We start from the raw sequence: 20,007 nt of genomic DNA, 5'->3' as shown, positions 1-20,007 counted from the left end.
ATATATATATATATATATATATATATATATATATATATATATTCACACATTATTATAATAAAAAATATATATTTTTTATTATAATGTGATTATTATTATAATAAAAATATAATATTATAATAAAGTGATATATAATATATAAATAATCACACGTTATATATATATATATATATATATATAAAACGTGTGATTATTTATATATTATATATCACTTTATTATATTATATTTTTATTATAATAATAATCACATTATAATAAAAAATATATATTTTTTATTATAATAATGTGTGAATATATATTATATATATATATATATATATTATATATATATATATATATATATTAAAAAAAAAAAAAAAATCACAATACAGATATCTGTAAAATCTATCTCCAATTAAAATGATTGGACATATTGAAATTCGCTCTGTCCAATCCTCGTTTTCCAAGTCAGCAGCCATTGGTAAGGAATAATGACCAATATCCATCAGCAATTATTCGATTTCTTCCGCCTGCCTAACCCCAAGACATAAGTCAGAATCCACCAACACAAGTTTTATAGTTTAAAATAATTGTTTTAATATTTTGCTATCAAACAAAACAAAAAAAAAAAAAACAAAAAACAAACCCCCAAAACTTAATAAAAACAAACAAAAAAACCCCCTAAAAATATTAGGAGACATCTTTATTTACCAAAGTTATAAAAACAGATTAAATAAGGAAAATCCTTCAGCTGTGATGACTGCGCGTTGCGTGTACATTTATGGCGGATCACTGGAGTTGCAGTAGGACAAAACAGAAGGAGACATGGTCGAGTGCTGCCCCACGGTGGTGGGAGATGGGAGTGCACACGATTTTTTAACTGTGAGAATCCAAAGTCTAATGGAGTAGATGGGAACGTCTCGAGGAATCAGCCGGATTGTAAAAGTGATGATGAAGATGGACACTGTAGATTTCCAACAGTCTGACTTGAGGATGACAGAAGGTGACTTACAGTTCACAAGAGGCTAGTTTTAGATAAGGTCCATTAAGATATCTTCTTCCATGACACTTTGGGCCTGTACTTGTAATCCTGGTTGGGGGACAGGTCCTCGTGGTCCTGCATTCATCATGACGCCTGAAGTTGCAGAAAATAGGGGGAGGAAAATAAATAAATAAATAAATAAAATACATAAATACAATTAGGGAATATGTCACACTAAAGAAACTGATCAATTGAAAAACTTTGTCCTGTTCAGAAAACTATTTAAATAAAGATATTTTAGGATATTATTAAAAAAAAAAAAAAAATAAAATTTTACTTACCTGGCATGGGCGCCCGCTGTGCCATTTGACTGCCCCACTGCTGGGCTGGCGTCTGATGCATAAGGGACTGTCCGGAGATCTGCAGCTGTGGCTGGCCGGGGGCCTGGTGCGGCATCTGTTGCCCCAATGCTTGGTGCGGGAGCAGGCCTTGTGCCGCCTGCTGCATGTGATGTAAGGGCTGCTGGGTCTGGGGAACTGTGGCCTGTGGCTGCAAGAGAAGACGACATTTTTACCATCTTTGACCCTGCTAAACGGACAATGCAGTATTGTTTAGAGGACAATGTAGCTAAATATGTGTCACTATACCAAATGTGCATTCAGGCAATAAAAATATAAAAATTCTATTACATAGCAAAAACCTGTATACATCATGACAGCTGCATGGTGTAGGGCTAGAGAGCCCAATTCCAGTGATGTGTCACTTACTTGGCTGCTTGGTGCAGTTGATAGAATCCCTGTAGGTGGAACAGTGGTCAGAATGCAGAGCAGTGCATAACCCCACCCTCACCACCGATTGGCTAACAATGCACAGAGTACACAGGAAGCTGCCAATCAGTGGTGAGGGCAGGGTTACACAGGTTAGCAGGACTGCCTCGCACCTCAGACCTAGTCCTCCAGTGATAATCTCCTGCTGATAAAACACTGATTGTATGGAAACTATAGAAAGCTGCTGAGCAAGTAGCATCAATGGAATCCGCCTCTCTGCCCTAACCTAACTCAGATTACGTAGCAACAATTGGATTAATATGTCCTGTACTATAAAGCAGTAGTGGTTGTTTAGAGTGGCAAAAAGATCCTGATTGGTTCTTTTTATGAATCTGCCATGTAAATATTTGATCCAAAAATATTGGAGGACCCTTTTATCTGTACATTTAAATGGGCCCCTGAAACTGATCAGCGCTCAGGGAATGGATGAAGCCTAAACTAACAGTTGTGCACATCCAGATTTCTGGTCCATGAGCCGTGTGGTGACGTATGATGACAAGCCTGGAGACAGCGCTCCTCTCCGGAGAAGGTCGGCCGGGCTCAGGTTCTGGTGAGCCGAGCTGCCATCTGGCACACGAGGAGTCCTACGCCCTCCGGTGACATCACTCACAGCTGGTCTCCATCAGCGGCGTGCTCGGATTTACTTATCGGAATAGAAATCATTTCTTCTCTGGCGCTTCAGTTATAATAAAAGGATTAGTTCAGACTGACAAGGGAACAAGTGTGATATTACTGGCAAAAGTGGCAGGACAGGCCTCCAACGGGTCACCCTGAACGCCACGGCATTAGGATATTGCTTTATATTCCTGCCCTTGGCAATTAGTGGGATATTGCAGTGCATAATCACTGCGACATCACATAAGAACACCGCCTAGAGAAAAAAAAAAAAGGGAATTTTGTTTACTTACCGTAAATTCCTTTTCTTCTAGCTCCTATTGGGAGACCCAGACAATTGGATGTATAGCTTCTGCCTCCGGAGGCCACACAAAGTATTACACTTTAAAAAGTGTAACCCCTCCCCTCTGCTGTACACCCTCCCGTGCATCACGGGCTCCTCAGTTTTGGTGCAAAAGCAGGAAGGAGAAAACTTATAAATTGGTCTAAGGTAAATTCAATCCGAAGGATGTTCGGAGAACTGAAACCATGAACCAAAAGAACAATTCAACATGAACAACATGTGTACACAAAAGAACAACAGCCCGAAGGGAACAGGGGCGGGTGCTGGGTCTCCCAATAGGAGCTAGAAGAAAAGGAATTTACGGTAAGTAAACAAAATTCCCTTCTTCTGTCGCTCCATTGGGAGACCCAGACAATTGGGATGTCCAAAAGCAATCCCTGGGTGGGTAAAAGAATACCTCGATAAAAAGAGCCGAAAAAACGGCCCCCTCTTACAGGTGGGCAACTGCCGCCTGAAGGAGTCGCCTACCTAGGCTGGCATCTGCCGAATCATCGGCATGCACCTGATAGTGTTTCATGAAAGTGTGCAGACTCGACCAGGTAGCCGCCTGACACACCTGCTGAGCCGTAGCCTGGTGTCGCAATGCCCAGGACACCGACGGCTCTGGTAGAATGGGCCTTCAGCCCTGCAGGAATCGGAAGCCTAAAAGAACGGTAGGCTTCAAGAATCGGTTCCTTGATCCACCGAGCCAAGGTTGACTTGAAAACCTGAAAACCCTTACTCTGGCCCACGATCAGGACAAGAGCGCATCAGACCGGCGCAGGGGCGCCGTGCGAGAAATGTAGAGCCGGAGTGCTCTCACCAGATCTAATAAATGCAAATCCTTTTCACATTGGTGAACTGGATGCGGACCCAAAGAGGGTAAGACGATATCCTGATTGAGATGAAACGGGGATACCTTAGGGAGAAAGTCCGGGACCGGACGTAGAACCACCCTATCCTGGTGAAACACCAGGAAGGGGGCTTTGCATGACAGCGCTGCTAGCTGAGACACTCTTCTGAGTGATGTGACTGCCACTAGGAAGGCCACCCTTTGCGAAAGGCGAGATAGAGAGAACCCACATCGGCTCGAAAAGTGGCTTCTGAAGAGTCGTCAGCACCCTGTTAAGATCCGAGGGTGTTAACGGACGCTTGTAAGGTGGGACCGGAAAGCGCCGATACTTGTCCCTTGAGAGAGCCGAGAGACAAGCCCTTGTCCATTCCGGATTGAAGGAAAGAAAGAAAGGTGGGCAAGGCAAACGGCCAGGGAGTAAAACCCTGATCAGAGCACCAGGATAAGAAGATCCTCCAAGTCCTGTGATAGATCTTGGCGGACGTTGGTTTCCTGGCCTGTCTCATGGTGGCAATGACATCTGGAGATATCCCTGATGACGCTAGGAGCCAGGACTCAATGGCCACACAGTCAGGTTTAGAGCCGCAGAATTCAGAAGGAAATATGGCCCTTGAGGCAGCAAGTCTGGTCAGTCTGGGAGTGTCCACGGTTGACCCACCGTGAGGTGCCACAGATCCGGGTACCACGATCACCTCGGCCAGTCTGGAGCGACGAGGATGGCGCGGCGACAGTCTGACCTGATCTTGCGTAACACTCTGGGCAGTAGTGCCAGAGGAGGAAATACATAAGGCAGTCGAAACTGCGACCAGTCGTGAACTAGCGCGTCTGCCGCCAGAGCTCTGTGATCCTTGGACCGAGCCATGAATGCCGGGACTTTGTTGTTGTGCCGAGACGCCATTAGATCGACGTCCGGCGTTCCCCAGCGGCAACAGATCTCTAGAAACACGTCCGGGTGAAGAGACCATTCCCCTGCGTCCATGCCCTGGCGACTGAGAAAATCTGCTTCCCAGTTTTCTACGCCCGGGATGTGAACTGCGGAGATGGTGGAGGCTGTGGCTTCCGCCCACAGCCGAATCCGCCGAACTGCTCGGAAGGCTTGACGACTGCGTGTGCCGCCCTGGTGGTTGATGTACGCAACCGCCGTGGCGTTGTCCGACTGAATTCGGATCTGCCTGCCCTCCAGCCACCGCTGGAACACCTTTAGGGCTAGATCCACTGCCCTTATCTCCAGAACATTGATCTGAAGGGAGGACTCTGGCTGAGTCCAGGTTCCCTGAGCCGAGTGGTGGAGGAAGACCGCTCCCCACCCTGACAGACTCGCGTCCGTCGTGACCACAGCCCCGGCTGGGGGCCGGAAGGATTTTTCCTTCGCCCAGGAAGTGGAAAAAAGACACCATTGAAGAGAGGTTTTGCTGCAAGGGAAAGAGACGTTCTTGTCTAGGGACGTCGACCTCCTGTCCCATTTGCGGTGTCCGATAGAATCGGACGCAGACGAAACTGCGCAAGGGAACTGCCTCCCTTGCTGCCACCATCTTCCTTAGAAAGTGCATGAGGCGCCTCAAGGGGTGACTGGGCCCGAAGGAGAGATTGCACCCCTGTCTGTAGTGAACGCTGACTATGCAGCGGAAGCTTCACCATCGCTGAGAGAGTATGAAACTCCATCCCGAGGCAAGTCAGTGATTGGGTCGGTGTCAGTTTTTACCTTGGAAACTTGATGATCCACCCGAACCCCTGGAGAGTCTCCAGAGCAATGGTCAGGTTGTGTTGACATGCCACCCAGGAGGGTGTCTTGACTAGAAGATCGTCTAGGTAAGTGATCACCGAGCGGCCCTGAGAGTGTAGGACCGCCACCACTGCTGCCATGACCTTGGTGAAGACCCGTGGGGCTGTCGCCAGACCGAATGGCAGTGCTACGAACTGAAGGTGTTCGTCCCTGATGGCGAAACGCAGAAAGCGTTGAAGCTCGGGTGCGATCGGCACATGGAGATAAGCATCCTTGATGTCAATTGATGCTAGGAAGTCTCCTTGTGACATCGAGGCTTCAGAGTGTTCACTGCCTGAAAAAGTGCATCGGCTCGCTCGGGGGGCGGAGATGTTTTGAAGAAACGAGTCGGAGGACGAGAGCAGAGCTCTATCCTGTAACCGTGAGACAGAATGTCTCTCACCCATCGGTCTTGGACATGTGGCCACCAGGCGTCGCAAAAGCGGGAGAGCCTGCCACCGACCGAGGACGCGGTCTTGGTGAGGCCGAAGTCATGAGGAAGCCGCCTTGTGACTTAGACCGCCATGCAGAAGAGTTCCTCTAGCCCTCCTCTGACCTGTTGGACGTGGAGGAACGGAACTTTGCTGAGGACCGAAATGACCGAAACCTTTGGACTGGGGCAAGGATGAGACCTTTCCCTTGGACTGTCTAGTAACTTCATCCAATTGCTCGCCAAACAAACGGTCGCCAGAAAATGGCAAACCGGTTAAGAACTTCTTGGAAGCAGAGCCTGCCTTCCATTCACGTAGCCACATGGCCCTGCAGACTGCCACCGAATTGGTGGATGCTACCGCTGTACGGCTCGCAGAGTCCAGGAACGGCGTTCATGGCGTAGAACGAAAAAACCTACGCCTGAGAAGAGAAGGACACAACCTGCGGGGCAGAGGTATGTGCAACCGCAATAATCTCAGCCAGAGAAGCTGAGATAGCTTGGAGTGCCCTCACGGCTGCGAAGGCTGGAGCAAAAGATGCGACTATGGCTTCATAGATGGATTTCATCATAAGCTTTATTTGCCTGTCAGTGGCATTCGTGAGAGATGGACATCTGCCACTAATACTACGGATCTAGCCGCCAGTCTAGAGACTGGAGGATCCACCCTGTGACACTGAGCCCAACCCTTAACAACGTCAGGGGGGAAAAGGGTAACATGTGTCAATAAGGCGCTTAGTAAGCGCTTGTCCGTAAAGTTCTGTGCTTCTGGACGGCCCCTCTGGAGTTAGTGATCGAAACACGCACTCCTGATGAAGTCGGGGAAGGTTCCCAGCGGGCCCGCTTAGCCTATCAGAGGCCCCGGTCCCCTCCTTCAACACAAAGCATAAAACTGATGAGCCCGTGATGCACGGGAGGGTGTATAGCAGAGGGGAGGGGTTACACTTTTTAAAGTGTAATACTTTGTGTGGCCTCCGGAGGCAGAAGCTATACACCCAATTGTCTGGGTCTCCCAATGGAGCGACAAAGAAATATATATATAATTACACTGTATTTTTCGCTTTATTAGGCCCCTTTCACACGTCAGTGTTTCTGGTACGTTTGTGCTTTTTTTAAACGTACCAGAATCACTGACATACGCAGACCCATTCTAATGAATGGGTCTGCTCACACGTCAGTGATTTTTCACTGCACGTGTCTCCGTGCGGCGTACCCGCGTGTGCGTGATTGCCGCACGGAGACATGTCCATTTTTTTCTGGCATCACTGATGTTCCACGGACCACGCAGTGGTGTGGTCCGTGAAACACGTGCCAGAAAAAAAACGTGCATTTAAAATAATAAACATTTTTACTCACCCGGCTTCAGCCGCGCTCTCTGCAGCCCGTTCTGCCTGCTGCTTCTAAGCCGGCTCATTTCTGTCGCGCATATTCATTATGCGCGACACAGCCAACCCGGAAGCAGCTGCTGCAGGGGTCAGCGCCGGCCGGATGCTGCACCGCGGGAGGATTCAGCACCACGGAGAGCGGGAGCGCGCATAGGTGAGTTGATTTCTAAGTGCAATCACGGGCCATGGAGAACGGAGCCCGGATTGCACTTAGACAACCCACGTGTGTCGAGATTCACGGCACACGCAGGGACATGTGCGTGTTTTACACGCCAGTGAAAAACGTCTGTTTTTCACTGACGTGTGAAACGGGCCTAAGACGCACTTTTCCTCCCAAAAATTTGAGAGGAAAATGGGGGGTGCGTCTTTATAAAGCGAATATAGCGGTACCTGGGGGTCCTGTCTGTGCGGTGATCGGGCGGCCGGGTACCTGTGCTTGCGTGCGGTGGCAGCCGGGTACCCGTGGCTGCGTGCGGGCGGCGGATGGGTGCTGTGTGCGGGCAGTGGCCGGCGGCCGGGTGCTGTGTGCGGGCGGCAGATGGCTGCTGCCCGCACGCAAGCACAGGTACCCGGCCGCTTGCACGCAGGGTGGGCGGGCAGCCTACTGGCTGCCACTCTGTGTGCGGGGCGGGCGGCTGTGCAGCAAGTTACCCAGTTTGTCCGCGGTCCCAGTTTCAAATGATGGCAGTGGGCGCGTGCGCAGATGGAGCTCTTGAATGAGAGCTCCATCTGCGCAGGCGCCATTATTTGAGCCGGGACCGCGGACACTGGGACACTCACTGCACCGGCCTGCTGCATGACTCACCTGCCGACGCTGCTGATTCCGCCACCACCATGGGCCCCGCGGCTCCTGCCACCATGGGTCCCCCGGACGCCACCTGTCACCACGGACCCGCCGTGCCTGCCAGCACAATCTCTGCTTCCTGTGACCTCGCTTCACCACCACTGCTGCCCCCCTCCGGTAAGAGAACACCGGATTATAAAACTGACCCCATTTTTCTTTTTTTTTTTTTTACTTTTCATGTCTAAGTTTGGGGTGCGTCTTAAAATCCGGTGCGTCTTATAAAGCGCAAAATATGGTGTAAATATTATATATATATATATATATATATTATATATATATATATATATATATATATATATATATATATATTACATATATACATACATACATACATACATAGAGAGAATTTTGTTTACTTACCGTAAATTCTTTTTCTTATAGTTCCGTATTGGGAGACCCAGACCATGGGTGTTTAGCTTCTGCCTCCGGTGGACACGCAAAGTACTACACTTAAAAGTGTAGCTCCTCCCTCTGAGCTTATACACCCCCTGGAGAACCAGATCTAGCCAGTTTAGTGCAAAAGCTGAAGGAGAATAGCCACCCACAAGTAGAACCGAGCAAGAACCGTAACAACCGGAGCCTCTGTCCACGACAACAGCCGGTGATAACACACGGAACAAGAAAATTGCCAACAGGCAACAGGGAGGGAGCTGGGTCTCCCAATACGGAACTATAAGAAAAAGAATTTACGGTAAGTACAGAAAATTCTCTTTTTCTTTATCGTTCCTATGGGAGACCCAGACCATGGGACGTTCCAAAGCTGTCCCTGGGTGGGAATAAACAGAAAAAACTAAGAAGTAGGCGGAGCCTAACTTCACAAGTGGGCGACAGCCGCCTGAAGGATGCGTCTGCCCAAGCTCGCATCTGCCGAAGCATGAGCATGCACTTGGTAGTGCTTCGAAAAGGTATGCATGCTAGTCCAAGTGGCAGCCTGACAGACTTGTTGAGCCGTACCCTGGTGCCTAAAAGCCCAAGAGGCACCGACAGCTCTGGTCGAGTGTGCTTTGAAAAGCTTGAGCGGTGCACCGCCTAAGCGCAGCGGTGCGAGACACATAAATCCGGAGAGCACGCACCAGATCCGGAGAATGCAGCGCTTTCTCAAAGCGATGAACAGGGGCCGGACAGAAGGAAGGCAAGGAAATGTCCTGGTTAAGGTGGAAGGGAGAGACCACCTTAGGAAGAAAGTCCGGAGTCGGACGGAGAACTACCTTGTCTTGGTGAAAAACCAAAAAAGGTGACTCCGAGGAGAGCGCAGCCAAATCAGAGACTCTCCTGAGAGAAGTTATGGCAACTAGAAAGGCCACCCTTTGAGAAAGACGATACAAAGAAACCTCCCTAAGGGGCTCAAAAGGGGGTTTCTGCAATACCGTGAGGACCAAGTTAAGGTCCCAGGGATCCAAGGGCCGCCGATAAGGCGGAATGATGTGAGACGCGCCTTGCATGAAGGTGCGGACCTGAGCCAGCCGGGCGAGACGCCGCTGGAACAGCACTGATAGAGCTGAGACTTGTCCCTTGAGAGAGTTGAGGGACAGTCCTAGCTGCAGACCGGACTGTAAAAAAGACAGAAGGGCCGGCAACGAAAATGGCCAAGGAGGATGGCCGGAAGAGAGACACCAGGACAGGAAAATTTTCCAAGTCCTGTGATAGATCTTGACGGAGGAAGACTGATGGGCCAGAGTCATAGTGGAGAGGACTTCAGGAGGAATACCAGAAGCCGTCAAAATCCAGGACTCAAGAGCCACGCCGTCAAATTGAATGCCGCAGAATTCGGGCGGAAAAACGGACCTTGCGAGAGTAGGTCTGGACGATCCGGAAGATGCCACGGCATCTCTACGGACAGTTGGAGCAGGTCCGGATACCAAGCTCGCCTGGGCCAGTCTGGAGCAATGAGGATGACTCGACGGCCCTCCATTCTGATCTTGCGCAGGACTCTGGGCAAGAGAGCTAGAAGGGAAAACACGTAGGACAGACGAAACTGGGACCAATCCTGAACCAGAGCGTCCGCGGCGAAGGCCTGAGGATCGTGGGAGCGAGCCACGTAAACCGGAACCTTGTTGTTGTTCCGGGATGCCATTAGATCCACGTCCGGAGTGCCCCACTTGCGGCAGATTGACTGAAACACTGCCGGGTGCAGGGACCACTCGCCACCGTCCACGGATTGACGACTGAGATAATCTGCCTCCCAGTTTTCTACGCCTGGGATGTGGACTTGGAGTCCTCCGCCCATTGAAGAATGCGTTGGACCTCCAACATTGCCAGGCGGCTGCGTGTCCCGCCTTGGTGATTGATGTAGGCAACCGCTGTCGCGTTGTCTGACTGGACTCGAATGTGCCTGCCCGCCAACAGGTGGTGAAAGGCTAGGAGAGCCAGAAGCACAGCTCTGGTTTCCAGCACATTGATCGAAAGGGCTGACTCGGACGGAGTCCAAGTGCCCTGTGCTCTGTGGTGGAGATATACCGCTCCCCAGCCGGATAGGCTGGCATCCGTGGTGAGAATCACCCAGGACGGGGGTCAGAAAGGAGCGCCCTTGGGACAGGGAGAGGGGTCGAAGCCACCACTGAAGAGAGCTCCTGGTCCGTGGCGACAGAGCCACTAACCTGTGTAAGGAGGAAGGCCGCTTGCCCCAACAGCGGAGAATGTCCAGCTGCAGGGGGCGCAGATGGAACTGGGCAAAGGGAACCGCCTCCATGGACGCCACCATTTGACCCAGCACCTGCATCAAGCGCCTGACGGTATAACGGCGGGGCCGCAGCAGAGAGCGCACCGCTAGCCGGAGAGACTGCTGTTTGACTAAGGGCAACTTCACAAGTGCCGGCAAAGTCTCGAACTGCATCCCTAGGTACGTCAGACTCTGGGTCGGAGTCAGGGTGGACTTGGGAAGATTGACAAGCCACCCGAATTGGGCTAGAGTGGCGAGAGTGAGCGAGACACTCCGCTGACAGTCTGCGCTGGATGGAGCCTTGACCAGAAGGTCGTCCAGATAAGGAAGCACTGCCAACCCCTGGAGGTGCAGGACCGCAATCACTGCCGCCATGACCTTGGTGAATACCCGAGGGGCCGTGGCTAACCCGAAGGGGAGAGCCACGAATTGGAAATGATCCTCTCCTATCGCAAAACGTAACCAACGCTGGTGTGACACTGCGATTGGCACATGTATATAGGCATCTCTGATGTCGATGGATGCCAGGAAATCCCCTTGGGTCATTGAGGCAATGACTGATCGCAGAGACTCCATGCGAAAATGCCGCACCCGGACATGCTTGGTGAGAAGCTTGAGATCCAGGATGGGCCGGAAGGTACCGTCCTTTTTTGGAACTAGGAAGAGGTTTGAGTAAAAACCTCTGAACCGTTCTCGAGCAGGAACTGGTACAATCACACCGTTTGCCTGCAAGGATGCCACGGCCTGTGAGAAGGCGGCGGCCTTGGAGCAGGGGGGAGTTGAGAGAAAAAAATCTGTTTGGCGGGCTGGAAGAGAATTCTATCCTGTAGCCGTGAGATATGATGTCTCTCACCCACTGATCGGAGACTTGCTTTAACCAAGCGTCGCCCAAGTGGGAGAGCCTGCCACCGACTAAGGACGTGGCTGGAGCGGGCAGAGAGTCATGAGGAGGCTGCCTTAATGGCAGAACTTCCTGCGGACGCGCTTTTGTGCGCCAGTTGGATTTCTGATCCTTAGCCGAGTTAGCGGACGAGGCGGAAGGCTTAGAGGATGACCAGTTGGAGGAACGAAACCTCGATTGATTCCTACCCTGCGCGGGTTTCCTGGTCTTGGTTTGTGGCATGGAAGTACTCTTCCCGCCAGGAGCTTCCTTAATGATTTCATCCAGCTGTTCTCCGAACAGCCGTGAACCAGCAAAAGGGAGCCCAGCAAGAAACTTCTTGGAAGACGAATCGGCCTTCCACTCTCGAAGCCACAAAATCCTGCGGATAACAAGAGAATTAGCCGAAGCCACCGCAGTGCGGTGAGCAGCCTCTAGCATGGCAGACATGGCATAAGATGAAAAAGCTGAAGCCTGAGAGGTTAAGGTAACCATTTCAGGCATAGATTCATTGGTGAGGGAACGCATCTCCTCTAGAGAAGCAGAGATGGCTTTGAGAGCCCACACTGCTGCAAAAGTCGGGGAAAACGCGGCCCCCGCAGCTTCATACACAGATTTGGCCAGAAGGTCAATCTGACGGTCAGTGGAATCCTTAAGTGAGGTGCCATCAGCCACCGATACAACGGTCCGGGCTGAGAGCCTAGACACCGGGGGGTCTACCTTTGGGGAGTGAGACCACTCCTTGACCACCTCAGGTGGAAATCGAAACCGATCATCAGAGCCACGCTTTGGAAAGCGTTTGTCAGGGCAGGCCCTGGGTTTGGTCACAGCGGTCTGAAAACTGGAGTGGTTAAAGAACACACTCTTTACTCTTAGGCGAGGTAAACTGATGCTTTTCTGCCAAAGAGGGTTGCTCCTCTGAGACTGGCGGATTGAGATCCAGCACAGAATTAATAGAAGCAATCAAGTCACTAACATCTGAGTCACCCTCAGAGAAATCGATGGGGTACATAGCCTCCGAGCCACCCGTGAGGGCATCCTCATCTTGCGAGTCAGCTCTTGAGACAGAGCCGTGGGATGAGGAGGGGGAGGAAACCCTGCGCCTTCTCTTAGAAGGACGGGGTCTGGGACCTGATGATGAATCCTCTGTGAGCTCTGATGGACGGAGGTCAGAGGATAGGGATCCTCTGTCAAGAGTACTAGAGGCACCCTGTGAGGAGGGCTGATGCATATTCATCAAAGTCCTGGACAAAAGTCCCATGGACTCAGCAAATGACTGGGATGTGGACCTAGAAAAGGACTCTACCCAGGCCGGGGGTTCAGCCACAGGTGCAGCAGCAGCCTGAGAGACCACTGGGGGTGAGACTCCAGGCTGTGGCACCGCCAAGTTAGAGCAGGCATCACAGTGTGGATAAGTGCTCGGCTCAGGCAGCAGGAGCTTACATGCAGTGCATGCAGAATCAAGCTTTGGAGCCTTGCTCCTTGTGTGAGACATGCTGCTGGAGTGGGGGCTTTGCAGAGAATGAACCCCAGGGAGAATATACAGAGGTCCACAACCGGAGACCGGCTGTGGCTTACCAGACCGCTGGGCGCGGTGTTGTGTGCCCTCCAGATCCCGAACCCGGTCCCCCAGTGCACAGCACCTCAGCAGAGATGCAGAGTGCAGAATGTCCCAGAGCAGAGTGAACTCTGCGTGAGAAATGGCCGCCGGAGCGAGGAGAGGGGGCGGGACTAGGGGGCGTTCCTATAGGAGAGCGGGAACTGGAGGGCTATAGAGACCTGCAGGGAAGGAGGGACGCCCAGCAGTGGGGAGTGTCCCTCCCCTGTGTAGAACGGCCGCCGGGAGGAGCCGAGCCTGTCCCTCTGCATGAGTGACATGCGAGGGCAGGAAAACGAAACTAGGCCTCCGGCGAAGCCGGGGCCTAAATTTAAGCGGCGAGGCCGACAAGCAGGCACCATCGGCGCAGTTCTCAGGCAAAAGCTAGAGAACCCGCCGTAAAAGGCAAAATAATCATATACAGCATACTCTCCCCATACAATAAAGAACCGGGACCCCCCAACACATAAACGTCTCAGGTACTTAGCTGCTGAGACGCAGGGCCAGGTCCCTGGGGATGAGTGCTCCGGTCCAACAGGATCCTCAAGGGGCTGTGGATGGAGACCGGACTCCTGCCAGGCATGGAGACCGTGCTGGCTCCCACTTCAAGCCAGAGCCCATGAGGGATGGTGAAGGAGCGCGGCATGTAAGGCTCCAGCCTTGGAAATCAACCTTAACAACACCGCCGACACAGTGGGGTGAGAAGGGACATGCCGGGAGTCCAGACATGGACCCGCTTTTCTTCAAACTCTTTCCAAAAGTCAAACAAATCAGATGAGAATGCATGTGTGGATGTATGCCTCCTGAACACAAAGCGATAAACTGGCTAGGACTGGTTCTCCAGGGGGTGTATAAGCTCAGAGGGAGGAGCTACACTTTTAAGAGTAGTACTTTGTGTGTCCTCCGGAGGCAGAAGCTAAACACCCATGGTCTGGGTCTCCCATAGGAACGATAAAGAAAAGGGGGGTATTACAGTTTCAGAAAATCCCTTTCCTCCAGCTGCAATTTGTTTTTCAAAGAGCTGTGCTTTACTCACTCTCCCACGGTCCATGCTGAGTCCTGCTGTGATGGTTTGCAGCTCGTTGACAGTGCTGCAGCCAATCGCTGATCTCAGCAGAGTTGATAACACAAGCTGCTCAGTGCCAAATAAGCTCAATGATTAACTGCAGCGTTGCCGCTTTGACAAACTGAGAGCAGCATTGGAGCGACACTGCTGGACCTGGAGAGGGTGAGTAAAGCAGTATGTGTGTATATATATATATACGGATAAGGATGTTCGGAGAACTGAAACCATGAACCAAAAGAACAATTCAACATGAACAACATGTGTACACAAAAGAACAAACAGCCCGAAGGGAACAGGGGCGGGTGCTGGGTCTCCCAATAGGAGCTAGAAGAAAAGGAATTTACGGTAAGTAAACAAAATTCCCTTCTTTGTCGCTCCATTGGGAGACCCAGACAATTGGGACGTCCAAAAGCAGTCCCTGGGTGGGTAAAAGAATACCTCAATAAAAAGGAGCCGAAAACGGCCCCCTCTTACAGGTGGGCAACCGCCGCCTGGAGGACTCGCCTACCTAGACTGGCGTCTGCCGAAGCATAGGCATGCACTTGATAGTGCTTCGTGAAAGTGTGCAGACTAGACCACGTAGCTGCCTGACACCTGCTGAGCCGTCGCCCGGTGCCGCAAAGCCCAGGACGCACCTACGGCTCTGGTAGAATGGGCTTTCAACCCTGAAGGAAGTGGAAGCCCAGAAGAACGGTAGGCCTCGAGAATCGGTTCCTTGATCCACCGAGCCAAGGTTGACTTGGAGGCCTGAGAGCCCTTACGCTGGCCAGCGACAAGGACAAAGAGCGCGTCTGAACGGCGCAGGGGCGCCGTGCGAGACACGTAGAACCGGAGTGCTCTCACTAGATCCAAAGAGTGCAAATCCTTTTCACACTGGTGAATTGGATTAGGGCAAAAGGAAGGCAAGGAGATATCCTGATTTAGATGAAAGGGGGATACCACCTTAGGAAGAAATTCCGGGACAGGACGCAGAACCACCTTATCCTGGTGAAAAACCAGGAAGGGGGCTTTGCATGACAGCGCTGCAAGCTCAGACACTCTCCGAAGTGATGTGACCGCCACCAGGAAGGCCACCTTCTGAGAAAGACGGGAGAGAGAAACATCCCGCTGCGGCTCAAAAGGCGGCTTTTGAAGAGCCGTCAGAACCCTGTTAAGATCCCAAGGATCCAACGGACGTTTGTAAGGTGGGACCATGTGGCAAACCCCCTGCAGGAACGTGCGGACCTGCGGAAGCCTGGCTAGACGCTTTTGAAAAAACACGGAGAGCGCCGACACTTGGCCCTTGAGAGAGCCGAGGGACAAACCCTTGTCCATTCCAGATTGTAGGAATGAAAGGAATGTGGGTAAGGCAAACTGCCATGGAGGAAAACCGTTATCAGAGCACCAGGATAGGAAGATTTGCCAAGACCTGTAATAGATTTTGGCGGACGTTGGCTTCCTGGCTTGTCTCATGGTGGCAATGACATCCTGAGATAACCCTGAAGACACTAGGAGCCAGGACTCAATGGCCACACAGTCAGGTTGAGGGCCACAGAATTCAGATGGAAAAACGGCCCTTGTGACAGCAAGTCTGGACGGTCTGGAAGCGCCCACGGTTGACCCACCGTGAGATGCCACAGATCCGGATACCACGACCGCCTCGGCCAGTCTGGAGCGACGAGAATGGCGCGACGGCAGTCGGACCGGATCTTGCATAGTACTCTGGGCAGCATTGCCAGAGGGGGAAACACATATGGCAGTCGAAACTGCGACCAATCCTGGACCAGAGCGTCCGCTGCCAGAGCTCTGTGATCCTGAGACCGTGCCATGAAGGCCGGGACCTTGTTGTTGTGCCGTGACGCCATGAGATCGACGTCCGGCGTTCCCCAGCGGCGACAGATCTCGCGAAACATGTCTGGGTGAAGAGACCATTCCCCCGCGTCCATGCCCTGACGACTGAGAAAATCTGCTTCCCAGTTTTCTACGCCCGGGATGTGAACTGCGGAGATGGTGGAGCCTGTGACTTCCACCCACTGCAGAATCCGCTCGACTTCCTGGAAGGCTTGACGACTGCGAGTGCCGCCTTGGTGGTTGATGTAGGCGACGGCAGTGGCGTTGCTCGACTGGATTCGGATCTGCCTGCCCTCCAGCCACCGATGTAAAGCCAATAGGGCTAGATATACTGCCCTTATCTCCAGAACATTGATCTGAAGTGACGATTCTATTTGAGTCCAGGTTCCTTGAGCCCTGTGGTGGAGAAAAACCGCTCCCCAACCTGACAGGCTCGCGTCCGTGGTGACCACGGCCCAGGTTGGGGGGAGGAAGGATTTTCCCCGAGACAGATGTGGGTAGGAGCCACCACTGAAGTGATGTTTTGGTTGCAAGTGAAAGAGATGTTCTTGTCGAGGGAAGCCGAACTCTTGTCCCATTTGCGAAGAATGTCCCACTGGAGTGGCCGTAGATGGAATTGCGCGAACGGCACTGCCTCCATAGCTGCAACCATCTTCCCCAGGAAGTGCATGAGGCGCCTTAAGGGGTGTGACTGACTCCGAAGAAGTGACTGCACCCCTGCCTGCAGAGAAAGCTGTTTGTCCCGCGGTAGCTTGACTAACGCTGGAAGGGTATGAAACTCCATCCCGAGGTAAGTCAGTGATTGGGTCGGCGTCAACTTGGATTTCGGGAAATTGATGATCCACCCGAACTGCTGGAGAGTTGCCAGAGTGACGGTAAGACTTCGTTGACACGCCACCCGAGAAGGGGCCCTGACTAGGAGATCGTCCAAGTATGGGATTACCGAGTGGCCGAGAGTGCAGGACCGCCACGACGGATGCCCTGACTTTGGTGAAGACCCGTGGGACTGTCGCCAGGCCGAAGGGCAATGCGACGAACTGGAGGTGTTCGTCCCCGATGGCGAAACGCAGGAAACGTTGGTGTTCGGGTGCGATCGGCACATGGAGATAAGCATCCTTGATGTCGATCGATGCTAGAAAGTCTCCTTGTGACATCGAGGCGATGACCGAGCGGAGAGATTCCATCCGAAACCGTCTGGTTCTCACATGTCTGTTGAGCAGCTTGTGGTCCAGAACGGGACGGAAAGACCCGTCCTTTTTTGGCACCACGAACAAGTTGGAGTAAAATCCGCGACCACGTTCCTGAAGGGGAACGGGAATCACAACTCCTTCCATCTTTAGAGCGTCCACCGCCTGAAACAATGCGTCTGCCTGTGCGGGGGGTGGGGAGGTTCTGAAAAAACGAGCCGTAGGTCGAGAGCTAAACTCTATCCTGTAACCATGAGACAGAATGTCTCTCACCCATCGGTCTTGAACGTGTGGCCACCAGGCGTCGCCAAAGCGGGAGAGCCTGCCACCGACCGAGGATGTGGCTAGATGAGGCCGAGAGTCATGAGGAGGCCGTCTTGGAGGCAGTGCCTCCTGCGGCCTTTTGGGGGCGTGACCTGGACTGCCACCCATAGGAGTTCTTCTGGCCTTTCTCCGGCCGGTTGGACGAAGAGGATTGGGGCTTGGCGGAGGGACGAAAGGACCGAAACCTCGATTGGATTTTTCTCTGCTGAGGTCTCTTACGTTTGGACTGGGGTAAGGAGGAGTCCTTTCCCGAGGATTCCTTAATAATCTCATCCAACCGTTCGCCAAACAAACGTTTGCCAGAAAAAGGCAAACCAGTTAAGAACCTTTTGGAAGCAGAGTCTGCTTTCCATTCGCGCAGCCACATGGCCCTGCGGACTGCCACGGAGTTAGCGGATGCTACAGCCGTACGGCTAGCAGAGTCCAGGACGGCGTTCATGGCGTAGGACGAAAAAGCTGATGCCTGAGAGGTCAAGGAAGACACATGCGGAGCAGAATTCCGCGTGACAGCATTAATCTCAGTCAGACATGCTGAGATTGCTTGGAGAGCCCACACAGCCGCAAAGGCCGGGGCAAAAGACGCGCCCGTGGCCTCATAAGTAGACTTCACCAACAGCTCTGTCTGTCAGTGGCATCCTTCAGGGATGAGCCATCGGCAACAGACAACGGACCTAGCAGCCAATCTAGAGACTGGCGGATCCACCTTGGATGAGTGCGCCCAGCCCTTAACGACCTCAGGTGAAAAGGGATAACGCGTGTCAGAGTGCCTTTTAGCAAAACGCTTGTCCGGGACCGCTCTGGGCTTCTGGACAGCGTCCCTGAAGTTAGAGTGATCAAAGAACGTATTGCGCGTACGTTTGGGGAATCGAAATTGGTGTTTCTCCTGCTGAGAAGCTGACTCCTCTACCGGTGGAGGCGGGGGAGAAAGATCCAACACCTGGTTGATGGACGAAATAAGATCATTTACTAAGGCGTCCCCCTCAGGGGTATCAAGGTTGAGGGCGAAGTCAGGGTCAGAGCCCTGAGCTCCCACGTCCGCCTCGTCATCCTGAGAGTCCTCCAGCTGAGATCCAGAGCAGCGTGAGGAGGCCGGGGAAGAGTCCCAGCGAGGCCGCTTAGCCGGTCTGGGACTGCGATCCGGGCAGGAGTCCTCCGCCTGGGACCTAGGGGCTATCCTGGGAGCGCGCTGCGGCGCGGACCGAGAAGGCCCTGGCGGAGAGAAACTAACAGGGGCCGGGGCCTGTGAAGAGCCCGGTCTGGACTGCAATGCCTCAAGGAGCTTAGATGACCATTTGTCCATAGACTGTGCAATGGATTGAGAAAGTGACTGAAAGAGTTTCTCAGCGAAAGAGGCCAATGATGATGACTCTGTCCCTGCAGCCTGCTCAGGAGGAGCAGGGGGATCTACATGAGCCGAGGGGCCCACAAGTGCCCCGGGCTCCGGCTGAGCAAGCGTGGCAGGAGTCGAGCATTGATCACAGTGAGGGTAGGTGGATCCCGCAGGCAACATAGCCCCACAAGAGGTACAGGCTGCGAAAAAAACCCTGTGTCTTAAGGGCTTTGCTCCTTGTGGACGACATGCTGCAAGCAATAAGTGTCCCTTAGGAGAGCGACCACTGAGGGTATATGGGAAAGGGTTAAATAGCCGCTCCGAATATATAATAATATATATATATATATATATATATATATATATATATATATATATATATATATATATATATATATATATATATATATATATATATATATATATATATATATATATATATATATATATATATATATATATATATATTATATTATATATATATATATGTATGTATATATATATATATATATATATATATAACGGCACCCTAGGGGAACCAGCACCGGGTGACCGGTGTGGCTTACCAACCGCTGGTGTCCTCCAGATTCCCTGTCGTGGGTCCCCCAGAGCTGTAGAGATGTGCAGCTGCAGCATACACCGGCAGAATGCCAAACATGGCCGCCGGAGCTCTCAAGGGGGGAGTGGAGCCATGGGCGGCGCCGGCAAAAGGCGGGAATCTGGAGGCCCCATAGTGGTCCATGAGAGGGGAGGAGAGGCATGCAAAGATGCTCCAGCCCTCTGTCGGTAATACCGCCCTTCCCCCTGACAAGCAGGCCCGGGGGCGGGATTTTTCGCGACTAGGCCGCGATGAAGCCGGGGACTAAATTTAAGGCCGTGCCCGACAAGCAGGCACGGCCGGCGCGGAAGTCCGATGAAAAAAAAAACAAAAAACCAACAGACGGCGCTACTGGGGAGAGAGGCGACCTCTCTCCCCGTACCGGCCCCCCATGGGGACACAGAGTACCTTGAAGGCGCAGGGCCTGGTCCCTGGGGATGAAAACGCTCCGGTCCAGCAGGTTCCACCAGGGGCTGCGGATGGAGCACGGTCTCAGCAGGTGAATGACCGATGAAGCTCCCACTGCTCCCAGAGCCG

The 20,007-nt window shown here is 52.1% G+C and overlaps 1 protein-coding gene across 3 annotated transcripts in view; it reads right to left on the bottom strand.

The window, feature by feature from the left end:
• Positions 1-667: 667 nt before the first annotated feature.
• Positions 668-20,007, bottom strand: part of MED25 (mediator complex subunit 25) — a 181,264-nt gene continuing 161,924 nt past the window's right edge. For all 3 annotated transcript variants that reach the window (XM_075329202.1, XM_075329204.1, XM_075329203.1), the window contains exons 19-20: positions 1,303-1,510; positions 668-1,114 (exon numbers count right to left, since the gene is read on the bottom strand). In XM_075329202.1, the coding sequence (XP_075185317.1) occupies positions 1,011-1,114; positions 1,303-1,510 (312 nt within the window). In that variant the 3' untranslated portion in view covers positions 668-1,010. The remainder of the gene's footprint in view (positions 1,115-1,302; positions 1,511-20,007) is intronic.

The sequence above is a fragment of the Anomaloglossus baeobatrachus genome, chromosome 11, assembly GCF_048569485.1.
Source record: "Anomaloglossus baeobatrachus isolate aAnoBae1 chromosome 11, aAnoBae1.hap1, whole genome shotgun sequence".
NCBI lineage: Eukaryota > Metazoa > Chordata > Amphibia > Anura > Aromobatidae > Anomaloglossus > Anomaloglossus baeobatrachus.
Note: the sequence above shows the minus strand (reverse complement) of the source record. Positions and strands in the feature narration are given on the sequence as shown.